The sequence below is a fragment of the Suncus etruscus genome, chromosome 16 (assembly GCF_024139225.1).
Source record: "Suncus etruscus isolate mSunEtr1 chromosome 16, mSunEtr1.pri.cur, whole genome shotgun sequence".
Taxonomy (NCBI): domain Eukaryota; kingdom Metazoa; phylum Chordata; class Mammalia; order Eulipotyphla; family Soricidae; genus Suncus; species Suncus etruscus.
The window spans coordinates 5,633,880-5,651,790 of NC_064863.1; the positions used below are offsets into that span (position 1 = coordinate 5,633,880).

Consider the following 17,911-nt stretch of genomic DNA (forward strand, 5'->3'; position numbering starts at 1 on the left):
TGTAATTGGTATTACCAGTTTAGAGAAAGAATTTTCAGTTTGAGGTGATCACTGAAAGGGCAGCATAGAGTAAGTTTGATCCTGGAATAGCTCTCTAGTTGCATTTGTCACTGTTGCTGATCAAGACCCCAGAGAATGTGTTGTCTGACAGTCGCTAAAAATGGCAATGTCAGAGAGTCTTTGAGATCATCATTAATTCATTCGTTCCTCCTATTTGACAATTAGGAAGCATCATGATCAGGTGAGCTTGGTTTAGAAATACTTCCTCCCAGTCTGTGCATTTACCTTCTTCATTACCTTTCTTCACACCTCAAAATTAGCTGGTTTCCAATGATGGCATTGTAAAGTTGGCAGGAATATCAGAGGTTATCTATTTTTATCTCTGGAAGAATAAATACCTCCCTTTCTTTTTCTTAGCATTGCATTTCTTTTTCTTTTTTTTAATATGATTACTTTATTTAAGCATCGTGGTTACAAAATTGTTCATGATTGCATTTCAGTCATACGACCTCGCATTGTGTTTCATGTCTCTGATTCTCCGCCTCAGTTAGATGCCTGACAACAGCATATCATGCATTCACTCCCAACTTAGTTTCATTCTGAACCCTTTTGAGTTAAAGTCTGCAACTCATTACCCATTAGTTCTGATTTTGCCCTTTAGTGCTGCACATAATGACTCCAATATCTCTTGTGGCAGCTGTTTAAATATTGAAAAGGCCATATTCTCCTATTATCTTCTTGGCTTGACCTCATCCTAGTAAACCTTTGTACTTCCCTCGGCTGTGTTGTGGCAACATGTCAAGCTTCTTCACATCTGGAACACTTATGAAGAGAAGTTTCTGTTGGTCAGTGTTCAGCATGGAGCTGGCCCAAAATTAGGAGAGCTTTGAGTTTGATGTAATCGAAACAGGGCAAATTCAATCCCTATCTCCATGCTCAGGGTAACAGTCCAGCAGGTAGGGTACTTGACTTGCATGTGGCCAATTTGATCCTCGGCATCCTATATGATTCCTCTCGAACACACCCAGGAGTAAACCCCAAGTATCACTGGGTGTGGCCCAAAAAAGTCAAAAAAAGTCAATTCCTCTTTTCTTGTTTCAGGAGACAGACATCAACCTGTATTAAGCAAGTCTCTCCAAAAGCAACAGAAGCTGCTTACTTTCTGTAAGGGAAACACATGAGCATAGTTCCAAGGGGACAACTTTAATTTGTATATATATTTTTAAAAAAAAAACCTGTCCTAAATTGTTGGGGAACAATGTAGGGAAAGTGATTACTTCCCTAGACTGTGACATCATCAGACTGCTTTGGAACAAGACTGAAATATGTTCTTTGTTTTTTGTGTTTTTTTTTTTGTTTTTTTTGTTTTTTGTTTTTTGGTGTCCCTGGGTGAGCTCTAACAAAATATGTTTTTTTTAACCTGATCATGAACTGTGAAATTTGCCTTTACTTTTTCAAAATCTGATGACTGGATTTTTTGGCTTTTTGTTTGTTTGTTTGTTAGTTTGTTTGAAAGACATGAATCTGTTTTATTTCATATCATTACCCATAGTTTCCTCACTTCCTTTTTCTGAAAATGTGCCTTCACTTTTTCAAAATCTGATGACTGATTTTGTTTGTTTGTTTGTTTGAAAGACAAGAATCTAACTGTTTTTATTCATATCATACCCATAGTTTTCTCATTTCCTTTTTCTGATAATATAATCTATCATTTCAGCTACTTAGGTTGCTCCCACTCTCAGCCCCACCAATCAACATTCTAAATCCAACCTGCTACCCACACTAGTCTTGCATATTGCATCTGCCTTTTTGCAGTCAATTGTGCATATAAGAAAAGAGACCCACAGATCAGTGAAGTACTTCTGAAAGGGCCAAGTATCTGAAAATAGAGCAAGATGCCAAATTGCAAGGAAGAATGGGAGCCTGGGAGAGACCTGGTGACCTCCTTTGTGGGTAGGAAGGTTGTAAGTAAGAGAGTTTCCTCAGGTCAGGAGCTTCCATTCTCCTGTACATCTTATGTTTCCTGGGTTTCAAAGATGGTGTGTTCAGAGGAAAGTATTTGATGAGCTCTTCTTCATACACAGCTGCCACTGTAAAACAGAAGAAAGGACCTCAGTAGAGCTAAAGATATTCTGTTTACAAGAGTAAAATAAAAAATGCATTCAGCTAAAGCTGCATTCAACATCAAAGCAAAGTGTTCAAAATGTTCTTCCTCTGGATGCTCTTCTTACTCCTTTTCTTTTAAAATTGATTGATTGATTGATTGAGTGGTTGGTTTCTGGACCACACCCAGCGGCACTCAGGGCTTACTCCTGGCTCTACACTCAGAAATCACTGCTGGCAGGCTGGGGGACCATCTGGGATGCCGGGAATTGAATCAGGTCCCTCCTGGGTCAGCCGCAAGCAAGACAAACGCCCTACCACTGTGCTCTCTGGACCCATCTTTTTTCTCTTGAGTGGAAATGTTCGCTGGAATGCTGTTTTGAGGATCCTGTTACTTGGACTCCTTGTGCTTGTACTTTTCCTTGGCAGTAAAGCACGTGCCCCCTTATATACTCAGAATATTGTGTGAATGCTCATGGAAACCAAAGTACTGAAGAATGAACAGCTTGCATGTCTAATAAAATGTGACACTTGAAGAAGTGATACGGAAAAATCAACATGAAATAACTCAAAAAAAAAAAAGCGGTACTAATCTCAAGTCTCAAGTTTGGACTGTGTTTGTTTGCTAGCAATGAACATTATAGACATTATAGTGGCTCCAATAAATTAGAGCGATTGCACAGTGGTAGGGCATTTGCCTTGCATGTGGCTGACCTAGGACTGAAGGAGCAGTTCGATTCCCCAGTGTCCCATATGGTCCCCCAAGTAGGAGCGATTTCTGAGAGCAGAGCCAGAAGTAATCCCTGAGCATCACTGGGTGTGGCCCAAAAACCAAGAAAAAAACACAAATTGAATCTTATTCATAAAACTAGTCCAAAGTTATCCAGGGCCAATCTGATTGCCCTTCATTGGAGACTCTCATCTTTTTTTTTAATTATCTTTATTTAAACACCATGATTACAAATATAATTGTAGTTGTATGATTACAGTCATGTAAAGAACACCCCCCCTTCACCAGTGCAGGATTCCCACCACCAGTTTCCCAGATCTCCCTCCTCCCCACCCACATTCCACACCTGTACTTGAGACAGGCTTTCTTTTTCCCTCATTCATTCACATTGTTATGATAGTTTTCAGTGTAGTTATTTCTCTAACTGCACTTATCACTCTATGTGGTGAGCTTCATGTCATTAGCTGCACCTACATGGAAAGATGGGGGGAAGTAAGGGTTGGGACTGAGGCAGTAAAATATTAGAAATGAGCTTTGTAGGGCAATATCAAGGTCCCAATACAAGATGGATATTATGGATATATAAAATATATGCATACAATACTATTAATATGAAAACAAGGAGAAAAAATTTCCAGTGACTGTCCCAACATAAACCAGTGCTAGAACGGCCCGCCCTCCTCCCAGAGTGCATTCCCATTAGTGTAGGGAGAGGTAGGGGGAAAGCCTGTTGACCCCTATAGAGTCCACCTAGACCGGCGCCCAGGTAAAGCCTGAAGTCCAGAGGAGAAAAACCCTATACCTGGCAAGAGCTGGTCTCCAAAATCAAGGAGAAAACCGGAAGCCAGATGTCTGCCTGCCCTCCTCCCCATGCACCTCCCCCCTGGAGTACGGAGGGAGGGGGAAGCCTGAGGACCACTAAGAGTCCACCTGAACCCACTTATGGCCATCTGAGTGGCACCCAGGGAAGGCCTGGAGTCAGGAGAAAAAGACAAGGACGGCTGGGGGCCTGCCAGGCCTCCCAGCACTCCCCAGGCTAGGGAGAAAGTCTCTGGTATGAGGCCTCCCCAAAACCTATACCGGGCAAGAGCTGGTCTCTTGTAAGGAGGGAGTACGGAGGGAGGGGGGAAGCCTAAGGACCACTGAGTCCACCTGAACCCACTTGTGGCCATCTGAGCTGGCACCCAGGGAAGGCCTGGGGAGACTCTCATCTTTTGACTTTTCTTTCTACATCTATATTAACCATTTCCATATTACTTAATTGTGTAATATATTGATTTGAGCTAAAATCATTGTCTTTTCTTTACCTTTCTTAATTTTGAAACATTCATTGTAGCTTAGGAAACATGGTTCCAATAGTGTTAACTTTTAAGGTTTTGTTGTTAAAAGTTAATGTACCTTAACAACCACCGAAGCGCTCACCTCCACCATTCTTTGTGTCACTATTTACCTACCTCTTTCTTCTCGATCCCCCCAAACCCACCACCTGAGGGTCTCTGTTCTGTTATCAAAAGTTAATGTATGTTATCATTCTAGATTGTCTATTCCTTGTTCTGTTTCTCTATATTCTACAAATGAGTGAGATCATCTGTCCTCCCTGTGTCTTATTTCACTTATCACAATGCTTTCTAGTTCCAGAGTAAATTCTGTAATTTACTCTTCTCATTGTTGCTATGCAATTTTCTAAACTTACCTGTTTGGGGGCAAAAAAAAAAATGAAACCCACTCTTAGGACAGCAAAAGAGCAGCATGGGAGACACAAAAGGGAGTTTTGACTCCTTTTTAAAGGACTCTACTTGATGTTTGTCCACCCACTTCCACTTACATTTCCTTGATCAGAATGTAACTGACCCCTAGACAAACTGGATAATCTAATCTTTAGCTGAACTCTGTACCATCCTGAATAAAATAGAATTTTATTGATAGGAAAAAAAAAGAAGGAGGCTGAAGAAAAGGACCAAGTAGATATTTTGTGTGCCATTTCAAGAAGAAATTATTTGAGATAAAGGAAAGCAAAAATTAGACAAGAATATCTCTGGGCCAGAATTCCATGTAGTAAGAATTTCAGAAGATGATAGAAAGTCTAAACGTGTTGGCCTCAGAAATCTTTACTTTTTTTTTGGCCTAGTTCTTTCCATAAAAATATAGGATTATAATCTGCCTATGAGATTAAGTTGGATATATTGGAACTTAGGGGACTCACTTCTTACAGCTATTACCCTTATTGCACCAATGGACACTGGGTGTTTCAGATCATTTTATTTGCTGCAAGAAAAGCAGGTTAACTCCTTGCTATGTCTTCCTGTGCAGATACTTGAAAAAATCAACTCATCCAACCCTTTTTCAAAATATCATTTAATTTAAATGTGCGAGATACTTAGTGTCAAGAGGCAAGACAATTTTATAAAAAAGGGAATTATGTGATTTACTGTTCTCATTGTTGCTATGAAATTTTTTAAACTTGCCTAGTTTGGGATGAGGTGTAAAACCCACTTTTAGGAAATTTCTCAGATATTTAGAGGACATAGGGGATATTTGCCCTCTCTATATATATATTTCAAATAAGAAAGAAAATATAGGGGCCGGAGAGATATCATGAAGGTAGTGTGTTTGCCTTGCATGCAGAAGGTTGGTGGTTCGAAACCCGACATCCCATATGGCCCTCTGAGCCTGCCAGGAGCGATTTCTGAGCATAGAGCTAGAAGGAGCACCTGAGCGCAGCTGGGTGTGATCCAAAAAAAACAAAAAACAAAAAAAAAACAAAAAAAAGAAAGAAAAAAAATATAATGGGTTTATAAATTCATTCATAAATCCAGTCTTCAAAATAAAAGGTGTGAAGTCTGAACTGAGTATCCAAGACCTTTCTAGTGTTTTTATCTTCATGTGTTCAAGGGGTCTGTCCCCAAACAATGTCATCTTAATTCATTAATTTTAAAAAGAACTTTAAAAATTAATTTTAGTTTTTTAATTTACATTTTGAAAAGAAATTACTTACCTTTGAGGCTTTTTGAAATATTGATTTCTGACATCTGTTTTCTGAGATAATCCTAAAATTCTTTGGTAGTGGCATGGGAAACACTCTGGGAACATTGGTGAAGGGAGGTTGACACTGGGTGGTGGGATTGGCCTTTGAAATATTGCATGTCAGAAACCCAATTATGAAGAACAACGGTTTCAACAAAATATTAAAAATAATCAATAAAATCCTTTAGTGAAACGGAAATGATTATGGTAGGTCCTTTAGAAATATCATAGCGAGTATATTGCTATATGTTAATATATTAACATATATTAATATATGTTAATATATGTATTAAAATATATCTAAGCAAGTGAGGAATATATTGATATATATATATATTGATAGTCTCTCCTCTGAAGACTGCCTTTGTACAAGAATTGAATTTTATCTAGAAAGATGGATCCATCTGCTATTATATAATTTTAAGGTGAGACTCTCTTAATCACTGCTTAATTTCTATGCATTTTTATTAACTTTGCCATTTAGATCGAACTGGCTCAAAAGCCCTGATGCTGATTCTGACCAGCTCTTCCGCATGGTGGCAGAGGTCTTCATCCTATGGTGCAAATCTCATGTAAGGACACATGTGGGTGCTGGACTTGGGAGCTGCTATAAAAGGGACGGACCTGAGAAAACAGGCCCTGGTAATGTTTGCTTCTTTCCCACCCCACTTAGAACTTCAAGAGGGAAGAGCAAAATTTTGTGATTCAGAATGAAATTAATAATTTGGCATTTTTAACTGGAGACAGCAAAAGCAAGATGTCAAAAGTAAGTCCTTACAAATCAATTCCAAAGACCTTTTCTACATTGTCTCTTGGACAAAAAAAAAATCTTTATTGTTATTCTTTGAGAATGAGCCAGGAGAAACTGCTCTCAAATAAGCATGGTCATCACATTTTATGAATAAATAGCTGCTTGTATGTCAAAATTTTTTGAGTTTCAAGACTTAAGACATTCGAGAGGTCTCCACAACAAAGGCTGCTGTTGGTTGTGTTAACAAAAGACTTGTTTTCCTCTTCTGGAACATCCATTATTGCTGTGGAACAGACCTCTTAATGCCTTCTCTTTATTTTCCATGTGATGTGCATTCAGAAATCCAAACACTTTTCCATCTTCCTGAAGAAAATGTTTGAACCAGAGCAAGCATACCAAATACCTGTATGATTTGAAGAAAGAAAAGAACAAAATGCTTATAGTGAATAGTGTAGTAAGAATACAGGAAGGGGGAGGGGAGGGGAAAATACAGGAAGGGAACTTGTCTCTCAGCTACTCCTGTCAGCTCTGCCCTTTGAGGCTTTGCTGTTTTGACTGGAGAGAATGCTCAGACACACTCCCACCGGTGTACACAAAGCAAGACACTTCAGTTTGGTGTCGGTTGGAGCTATTAGGACTCTTCCCTGCGAAGCGTGCCTAGTGAGATTTGACTCTGTATGCCAAATATCAAGACAGAACACCTGAGATCTGCATCTCTCATTGCTGCCTTTGAGGAATGTGATGGTGGAGTGTGCATGAGAGCCCCTCAGAAGTGAAAATCATTTCTGGAAAGATGACAGCCATGAATTCATAGCACAGCCTTTGCGGGGGCATCTTTCCAAATCATTCTTTGGTATAGAGGCCTGTGTATGTGGAACTGTAGACAAGAAGCTGGTATGACATCCAAAATGAAAACTTCAGCACCCCAAATTTTACCCCCCCAAAAAAAGCTAGCTCTGGTCAGCTGCCATCGCTAAGGAACTTTCTATTTCTTCAGTCTTTTAGCCCGATTATATCTAACACTTCTTCCACCAGCTAAAAATTAACTCCTAGAGTATAGAATCCTTCTAGATGAAGTTTTATGAGTTGAAATTGTATGCATACAAAGTAGAGATTGCAGGGGTAGACCTTCAAATTCAATAAGAATCCTTGATGCGAAGGAACCTTACTTTGAATCCTTTTGTATATCAGATCATTTTTATTTTTTTCGAACATTAATTTTTGAATGTTAAAAATTAACATTTTCAAAATATATTCTGCTCCTAATGGGAACACAAGGTAGAATTTTTTTAGACTCGTACTCTGGACCTCTCTTACAGCCATCACAGACTCTCCTTGGATCCCATCCAATTAGAGAATGTCATTGAATTCCAGCTTCCATATTACCTTCAGCTTGAGGTAGATATATTGACTCAGAACTGACAAATCTAGCATACACTGCAATTATCAAGAGTTGGAATCAAAGCTGTGTAAATGACTGAGACAGGATATGAATCAGACAAGTCCACAAATGGCAAGGACACCTCAACCCTCCAGTGATAAGTAGATACTTGTACTCATATTTATACATGGAAAGAGATGAGGTGACAAGGAATGGCACTTCAAAACTACTAACAAACTAACCTGACATTTTACCCATTCACATCACTGAATAAGAAAAGGATTGTTTGCTTTGTCAGAGGAAGGTCATATTTAGAATCTGCGCATCAACCCTGTTGCTGAGCTTAGACTGGAGGAGAAAATTGCTTTTGTTTCATTCCCATTGACATTGTATTCCGAAGTCACATGAAATAAGTTCGAAACTATAGAGTAATCTATGTAAGGACACACTTTAAGTACTGCATAATATTTTCCATACTTCTCCTGGTAACAAATATTTATACTTTCCAATTGCTTTAACTGAAGCACGAAGTGTAGTAAGAAATTGGACAAAGGGCAGAAAGGAAGCCAAGTCCTACCCTTGGTTAAACTGTTGACTGGATCTATCACCTTGCATTATTTATCCATTGGGTCCCAATTTATCAGTCTATGAAATGAACCTGAGCTTATTCCTTGACTTCTCCCATATCTACAAGGATGCTTTGTTTAAAAATCAGTTTTAAAATCAACTTGCAGGCTAGAATGATATTATATAAAGGGAGTACATAAATTTAGACAGAAATACCAAGCCTCCCGTCAATAAGAACCCAGAGCTATTCTGGTGGTTTGGGGATGTTGAAACTCATTGAGAGGCCAGGGGCAAGCTGTTCTCTTTTATTATCAGTGGATTTTCTCCTTGCCTTGGCCTCTTTGAAATTAGAGTTGCTCTTTCCTACCAGATCTGAATGGCTAGCTGTCACCTGTGCTCGCTTTAATCTCCACTTTTAATTAAATTCTGTTTTGTATCAATGAAATTGACCTTCATATGACAGCCATTGCACAGGTATAAATCCTGGAATGCTGCATGTACAACCCCCACATACTGCACTTGCCAATGGAAAGAGAGCAGAGAAAAAAATATACAGTGGGCCACACTGTTGAAACTTGATTTACTGAAGGTCACTTCAAAGATGTGTTGTTTTTCTGGCAGCTACTGTCTATATTTTTGGAGTGCTCATTGTATATTTCGCTTATATGACACCGGTTTGAAAATATGTGTTAAGCTATACATAACTAAGCTGAGAAAATATTTTTTGTTTTGTTTTTAAAACTTGTTTTGTTTTCTGGAAAAATGGCAGCAGCTTCCTCGGAGGGCAATGGTAAGTTAGAACATATTTAGCCCAAGAAATGCCAGTTCCTTGACCAAGTTTATAAATAATAAAATAATTGTGATGTAGGAAATTGTAGAGTTGTGTCATTGATTAAAGCGGAGTAGGGGTTTAGTATACTGGAAAAGGACAGGGGAGTGCTTAGGAAGAACCTTGGTGGTTTTTTTTTTTTTTAAGAATTACAGAAATTGGGGCCGGGAGAGAGAGCACAGTGGCATTTGCCTTGCAAGCAGCCAATCCAGGACCAAAGGTGGTTGGTTCAAATCCCGGTGTCCCATGTGATCCCCCGTGCCTGCCAGGAGCTATTTCTGAGCAGACAGCCAGGAGTAACCCCTGAGCACCATCGGGTGTGACCCAAAAACCAAAAAAAAAAAAAAAAAGAAGAAGAATTACAGAAATTGGGGCCAGAGAGATAGCATGGAGGTAAGGCATTTGCCTTTCATGCAGAAGGTCAGTGGTTCGAATCCCGGCATCCCATATGGTCCCCCGAGACTGCCAGGAGCGATCTCTGAGCATAGAACCAGGAGGAACCCCTGAGCACTGCTGGGTGTGACCCCAAAACCAAAAAAAAAAAAAAGAATTACAGAAATTTAGAAGTACATGTCTAAGTTTTCTTCTTTCTCCAATGCACCCTGTTGCTCACACTCATCGCTCATTTCTGCTACTCACAGTTTTTCCCACTTTCATTTATTCCCTTTGTGTTTGCATGTATGTAGCTTATGTGTTCTCATCTCCAGCTCTCTCTTTCAATCTTTCATCTCTTGATCTGTTTCTCCCTGTCTCTCAATCTCTCTCTACCTCTCCACTTCTGTATTTTCTCCCCCTCTCTGTCTCCCTGCCTCCCCTACCATCACCTTTTCCTTTCTTTCCCCACCTTCTTTCCCTCTCCTTATTTCTCTCAATCTTAAACTGGTTTCTGGAAATTTACCTTTTCCTTTAGCAACTAATATTGGCTTGACCTCTCTGTGGCTCACCAACCTTCTCCTTGGGGACAACTTCTCATGACTCATGTTTGGCTTTGTTTAGAACAAAGCCTGAACAAGCCCGTCTAGTATTATGTGTCAGCAATCTGTGAAGAATATAATCAAATTAGATTTCATCATGTGTAAGAGCCTTTGCTTTAAGCTATATTTTAAGATCACAGCAAAAAAGAAGAAATGCACATCTTTGACTTCAACCTATTCGAGATAGTCTTTAAGTACTTTCCATTTTTTTTTGTAAACCTTTTAGTACAAGTACAAACCTGCCTCTTAGCTTGGTTCTCCCTCTTTGTAATCACAACTTCTCTGGGATATAATAATGTGGTGGGTGGAAGAAAGGGGGCAAAAATAGAATCTTTGTTACATGACAGATTATCAGCAGCCCTTCCAGATGAAAGGAAGGTGGGAAAGAGAAAGACTTCAGACCTAAAGAGTCTTTCTGGGTGATCCAATCTAAAGACCACCTAGATGTCCACACTATGAAGGCCAGATTCTGGGATTACCTTGCCCCAAGGATGCACTGCTTGGGCAAAAGTCACCAAGATCAAATTAACCTCCATTCTAATCTTCCACTCACTCTCCATGCCATGCTCAATTGATTGGCTTCCAGAATGGTCGAGTTTCTGATGTGTTGGATGAGAAAAGGGGCTAGCAACTATGACTAATGCGTGTTACCTAAAGCCTTGGACCCCTGCTTTTACTGACTCGTCTTGTTTCTTTTCTTTTGTCTTTCCACACAGGCCATGCAAGTAAAGGTACAGGTCATGCATGATGTGTCTTTTCTGTCCTAGTAGTAGAGGTTCCAAGCTCTGACTCCCCTTTGCACTGTGATCACCATGGGGGTAATACAAAATGTATTTTCTTACCTAAAGAACCCCATGACTGATCCAGGGTTGACAACTGCCTGTCAAAGAGTAAATGTATGCCTACCCACCCTTGGATAGAAAAACCAGCCAACCTTCACCCTAACACAGGTTTCCTTGCTGTTTCTGCTGCCTTTCCCAACTGCCCACTCTGCAGCTAGCACATCAATAGAAATAGGGAGGCCAGCAGGGCTTAGGAATTCAGGAGAGTGCTGTGCCACATGGGGTCAGATTCCTATTTGCTTCCAGTGGTTCCCACCCTGTCACATGAAATTTGCTCTCCCTCCTGGGGAAGGCTCCTGTGACAGGGTTTTCTAAGGACTAAAATCCAGGATTCAAAACAAACCTTGGGAGAAGATTCAAGTTACCCATATAAGTTATGTGTTGGAAATACCTCTCTATAATATGTCTTTGATATGTGACAGAGAAAGTGAGGTGCAGGAAGGAGGCTGCAGGCAGCTCTCATCAGAAATGGGAAATGGTGCAGATTTTAGTCTGGATATTGGCACATACTTAACATGTGACATTGGAAAGAATCACTTACTTTCCTGAACATCCATCTTGTTATCCATCAGTTTCATGCTGATATCAAGAACATCCATCACTTATCAAGCAGACTTGTTCACATCTCAGTTGTTGGATTAGAAATGTTTTGTTTAGGGCCCGGAGAGATAGCACAGCGATGTTTGCCTTGCAAGCAGCCGATCCAGGACCTAAGGTGGTTGGTTCGAATCCCGGTGTCCCATGTGGTCCCCCATGCCTGCCAGGAGCTATTTCTGAGCAGACAGCCAGGAGTAACCCCTGAGCACCGCTGGGTGTGGCCCAAAAACCAAAAAAAAAAAAAAAAAAAAAAGAAATGTTTTGTTTAATAAAAACATTATAATCATGTTTTAAATATACCATTTACTCTTTGAACAGCTCAAGACTGGCCAAAGCACAGAACAAGAAATTATTTACGTTGTACATTTTTCATACTTATTCCGCTAGAAAATACATATTCCTATTTTCATTCTACATGTTCATATGCACAATTCCTCCCCATTTATGTCCACAAAACTAGCTCTTTTCCTTTATAGAAGATCTAAAACTTGAGTTTAATTTAGATGACAATTTAGACTCTAAGTTACCATTAGGCACCACCTTTAGAAACCTGTTGCTGATGGTAGAGCATGTAAGGAAACTAGCAGACCCTCAAAGATAATTACAGCTCTTAAGGTCTTCACATAAACCAACTCTCACTTTCTGCTCTGCTCTGGAACACATGAAGTCTTCTCTCAGCTTCCATCTCCCCATCCTCATGCCTCACACACAAAGCCCATGTTTCACCCTGATTCTTTCACTGCTGTCCTGACTCTGTCCTACTATTTTGGAGCACTGAGCATAAGGTGTCTCTGCACCCTCATGGGGAGGATTCCTTCAATTAACTTACCAGTAGAAATTTCTACTAGTCTTTGCCTAGACTAAATTTTTCATGTCAGGAGCTTTGATGGGGTTTCTGTGATGTGACCACTTGAAGGTGCAAGCAATCCTAAGTTGGGTTGCCATATAAAAGGAAAGGGGGCATTAGTTTTATGAACCATTTGCGTCCTTTAGAAAATAATTTCAAGTAATTAAAGTTGACCAGTTCCAACTCTTACCCAACCTCCTGTCTCTCAAAATATATTCTTCTCCATCCCAGAGGCATTTCCATGTCTCTTTCATTCTTATTTTTAGAGAGGTCTGCTTCCAACTCCTTTGCCTGCCTATAGTCACAAACCATGACTCTACTCCCTTGTTCATGCACACACTCCATGGGGACCCCATAAAGTAAAGCTCTGCTTCTCTTCCCTTGTGATCTGTGGATCTGGTTTTGCCCCCCCCCCACCAGCTCTTCCACACTTCAAGTGTCACTGAAGTTCATAAGTGAGGACCTGCGAAGGCAACAACTAAACTGACAGACTTGCCATTCTCTTGCATCCTCATGGTTTCGCCCAGCATCCCTGTAACCAATCCCCCAAACAGTCCTACCTGGGTATCTCTCTTGTAAGAATTGGCACTGCCTCCCCAGAAAGGCTGAGCAAGATGCCAGTGCTTCAAAATACTAGCTTCAGCCCCAGATCAAAGAGGGCATCCTTCTCTGGCAAATGCTCGGTCATATGTTTGCCAGCGGCCCCAGCCTCAGAAGTCTCCATTCTTTCCTGAAGTCATGCTGTCTTTTTGGAGAAACACCAGTTAGTCATTCATGTGGTCCAGGAGCAAGCAGGCACTGGAGGTGTCTGTGATGTGCGTCTGTCTCCACGGTTGTGTGTGCATGCTAACAAGCAGAGTGTGCAAGGCGGGCCTGGTCTTTTATGGCCACCAAATTGTCTTTGTTGAACTCTGTTGCTCCTTTTACTGTCCTTTGAGACGTAGTAGGGCCCAGCGGGTACTCACAGAGTGCCCACGAGGCAGGCTGTCTCTGAGGGGAGGCGGTGTCCTTCAGAGACTCACTGCACCACTGTTTATTTCAACCTCATCTCCTAGTCTGGCGGACAGGACCAGGAGCGGAAGAAGACCAAGCGACGGGGAGACCTATATTCCATCCAGACTTCCCTCATCGTGGCTGCGCTCAAGAAGATGCTGCCCATCGGTTTAAACATGTGTACCCCCGGTGACCAGGAACTTATCTCCCTTGCAAAGTCACGATACAGTTATGTAAGTCATTACCTGTTCTGGCTGTGCATGTCATAGGGGTGGTGACTGGTGCCAGGGTCAGGACGGCTCAGTCTTCCTGCAGTGGAGGACTGGAGTGGTTAGGAACATGCATAGGCACAACACAGCCCCACTTTAAGCATTTGGGGACAAGTCTGTCATTTCTTTGTTTCTTGGGACATAGATCCCAGCAAAACTAGCCCCGAACTCTCCATGCATCTGTGTACCCCGTTGCACATTTCCAGCAATGTCAATAATGAAGCTGAATCTTTCTTTTTCACAGAGAGACACAGATGAAGAGGTCAAGGAGCATTTACGGAATAACTTGCACTTGCAGGAAAAGGTGAGGCCACCAGAGAGAGAGGATTGATGGTCAAGACATCTTCCTACTTCATTTGCTTTTTTTTTCCTTTTCCTGTGTCCTAAAAATAGTATCAGTCTACTGCTGCTGCATTAGTAGGGTTTGTTCTCTACCCTTGATTCTTGTTTTGTTCTTTGCCTTGCATTTTTCTTTTATCTGCCATGGCAAAGAGGTGCCTGGTAAGGCCTGCCTTGCCCCCACATAATAGGGGGTTAGATTAGCTCTGAGAATCTCAGAACTATACAGATATTTCTCACTTAACGACCAAGTTCTGTTTCAATGACTTGGTCATGAAGCGAATTGGTCGTTAAGTGAGGAACTGCATGTACTGTATACGGTAGTACAGTGTATGCATAGTACTTGACAATACAGTATTCTGAATACATAAAATAACAAGAAAGATCAAACTGAAAACTTCCACGTGTTTTAATTTGCATAGGTTGTGTCATTTACACACAGTACTGTGATGCATTACAGAACCTAAAGTTAGTAAAGTAGATAGGGTGAGCAGTCGCTGAACAGGTTAAGCGAGGACTATCTGTACTAACCTGAGACTTGCCTGGCCTGAAAGGGACACTTGGAAGTAATTTGACCACTTACTCTAGAGAGATTTTTGAAACAAAATTAGTTCATATCTTAGTTGGTATCATAAAAATACACATTCATATCTATGTATATATATGTATATAATATATAAAGGTTACTAGAGATTTTCTCCAGATCTTTGAACAGCTCTTTCTCCAGATGTTAAAATAGAAGACTAAGCAGACACAAGTAACCTCTCCTTTTACCCCAAATATATAACAATAGTGACCAAAAAATACTACAAAAAGACAGTAAAAAGAATCCCAGAGACATAGGTAGGGGAAAGAGAGGGAAAAAAGAGGGGGAAGAAAGAGAGGAGGAAGGGAGGGAGGAAGGAGAGAGGGAAGGGGACAAAGAGAGCGAGAAAGCTACCTCTAGGGGTCAGCAAAATAGATAGTGTAGGGACTGAAGAGCTATTACAGCTAGTAAGACACTTGCTTTGCATGCAGCAGAACATGAACATGGTTCAATCCTGAGTTATAAGCAGGAGTGAGCCCTGAACACAGAGCTGCAAGTAAAGCCCGAGCATATCTGGGTGTGGTCCACTCCCCACCAAAATAAACCCTTTTAAAACATAGGAATGTGAAGAAGTTCATGCAGTTGGGGAAGCTGATGGAGTTCTCTGGATCATAAGTGCATCAAAGGGGCCAGAATTTTTAATAGCCTTAAAGAAAGAGTATGGGCCCAGAGACCCAAACTCACAGAAATGCAGAGAGAGCTTCATACAATTAGCCTCAACCAGTGAGACCTGTAAAGGAAACTATGAAACCAAGTGGAGAGCCTCTACTTCCTATATTTGAATAAATGAAACCCCTACTTAAAATAAGCAAAGTATGAAAGAAAACATGTATCACTAGTAAAGAATTATAAAATGGCACAATGGTAAAATGCACACCAAAATAATGATGAAAAGAACTGAATATACATAGCATTAAAACATTTGAAGAGATAAAAAAAAATACGTAGTAAAATTCATAAAAAAAAAAAAAACTTGAGCGTTATTTTTCTAAGACAAGGGGAGATGGGATTGGAAGAGACCTCAACATTATTACAGGACTCAGGAATACTTTGCTGAAGTTAAAATTCCAATTTCTGGATTAGATCTCATTGAAAAGAATACAAGAATGGGAAGGTAAAAGGAAACTAGAATGGAACCCACTGCAGAGAAAGGGATGAAAACCATGCCAAATGTGGATATATACAGGCTAAAATGAAAAGTTTCTACGTGGCACATACAAAGAAAATGAAAGTGAGGAATAGAAAAGCCTGGAGATTAATGGATTCAGGCTAGGAGTAGAAGCTTTTCGGTGTAAATGGTTGTTTCTTTTCTGTGTGCTTCTATTTTTTAGTCTGACGATCCAGCTGTCAAGTGGCAACTGAACCTCTACAAAGATGTTTTGAAGAGTAAAGAGCCTTCCAATCCAGAAAAGACGGTGGAGCGTGTACAGAGAATTTCTGCAGCTGTCTTCCACCTGGAACAGGTCAGGAGCACCTTTCCTGAGAGATGAGAGAGAAGGTTTCCTGGATTCAACCTGGTTAAGGATGCCTCATGAGCCTGAGGGAGCACCCAAGGAAAGAGTTCTATTTGCAGATCCCCAAGTTTGATCACTGGGTGCATTCTCAGTGATGGGAGTGGCAACACCTCCACCACACCCCCAGCACCCTTAGATAAAAAGAAAAAATTAGACAAAAAAACAGGGAGAAAGGATCATTCCAGCTCCTCCCCAAATGTCATCTGGCTTTGCCAAGCAGACTGTGCATTTCTTTCCTGGTGTTTTACTAGTGCTTGTCATTCAAATTCAGACACCTATTCAAGTCCCCTTATCATCTCTAGGACTCAGTTTTTAAACAGTAAGTATCCCCCAGTAGTTTGGAGAAAGAAGATAATCTGAGAGTTCCGCAAATGGAAATATCTACCTTTTGCTGAGGACAGCTAAGAAATCAAAATTCTCATAATCAGTCCATTTGAGTCCCTTTTGTTTATTTTTAAATAATAATTTATTGGGGCCGGAGAGATAGCATGGAGGTAATGTGTTTGCCTTTCATGCAGAAGGTCGGTGGCTCGAATCCCGGCATCCCATAGGGTCCCCCGTGCCTGCCAGGGGCGATTTCTGAGCATAATGCCAGGAGTAACCCCTGAGCGCTGCCAGGTGTGACCCCAAAACAAAAAAAAATTTATTGCAAGTTCCGAAATCCGTTGAAAAATATAGCTAATATAGTCCCAAGCTAATTATGATAATTAGTTTAAAATAAAACAAATTATTTTGACTCATTAAAAAAATCAAAATTCCCTATGGGTTAAATGGTCTGTGCTGTAGAAACCTGCCTTCTGTCACCCAGGAGCCTGGTAAACACCTACCCCTGTGACTTCTCCTTAGGTGGAGCAGCCTCTGAGGTCCAAGAAGGCAGTCTGGCACAAACTATTGTCAAAGCAACGGAAACGAGCTGTGGTGGCTTGTTTCAGGATGGCCCCTCTCTACAATCTGCCCAGGCAAGTATGCGGCCATTTCCTTTGAGCCTGTGATAGTTGATAGAAATCCAAGTATCCCCACCACACACATAACTGTATTCTTCACACTCATGATCCGAGCAAGGGAAGGAAATTGGCATCCTTCACCCATGAGGCCGTACAGTCTGCATTTAATATAAAGGTCTACCAAGGACATCAAGGTAAGCATAAAAACCTAAAAAATATCATTTTGAGGTCTCATCCTGCCTACACCCTTATTTTACACCAGGAGGTCAACCTCATAGGTATATGTGTAGTTTTATGAAGTTTTATGAAGGTAGGATTTATGGTGAGGATGTAAAGACACTCTGGGAAAAACAACTTGTGTCTCTAAAATTCTTTGTCCCATATTTCACAAACAGAACAAATACTATTTATAATCTTGGGCACTTAGATGACACGATTAATTACTCAATTTTCTCAGACAATTTTCTCAGAGGTCATAGGAATCCAACCTGAGAGTCCTCTAGCCCAGAGTATTTGCCTTCAGGTGAAGAAAGACATTGGTTAGGCACATTGTAAGAGGCGGCTCTGAGGGTGATGCATTCACCTGTTTGTTCAGCTTACTTTCTGGGTCAGAAATAGGTG

At 40.7% G+C, this 17,911-nt stretch overlaps 1 protein-coding gene across 1 annotated transcript in view; it reads left to right on the forward strand.

Moving 5' to 3' along the window:
• The window catches only part of RYR3 (ryanodine receptor 3), a 473,873-nt gene that overhangs the window by 398,633 nt on the left and 57,329 nt on the right, over positions 1-17,911 (forward strand). The window contains exons 69-74 of the mRNA XM_049790221.1: positions 6,342-6,429; positions 6,531-6,623; positions 13,701-13,871; positions 14,152-14,211; positions 16,164-16,295; positions 17,193-17,305. Coding sequence (XP_049646178.1) covers positions 6,342-6,429; positions 6,531-6,623; positions 13,701-13,871; positions 14,152-14,211; positions 16,164-16,295; positions 17,193-17,305 — 657 coding nt within the window. The remainder of the gene's footprint in view (positions 1-6,341; positions 6,430-6,530; positions 6,624-13,700; positions 13,872-14,151; positions 14,212-16,163; positions 16,296-17,192; positions 17,306-17,911) is intronic.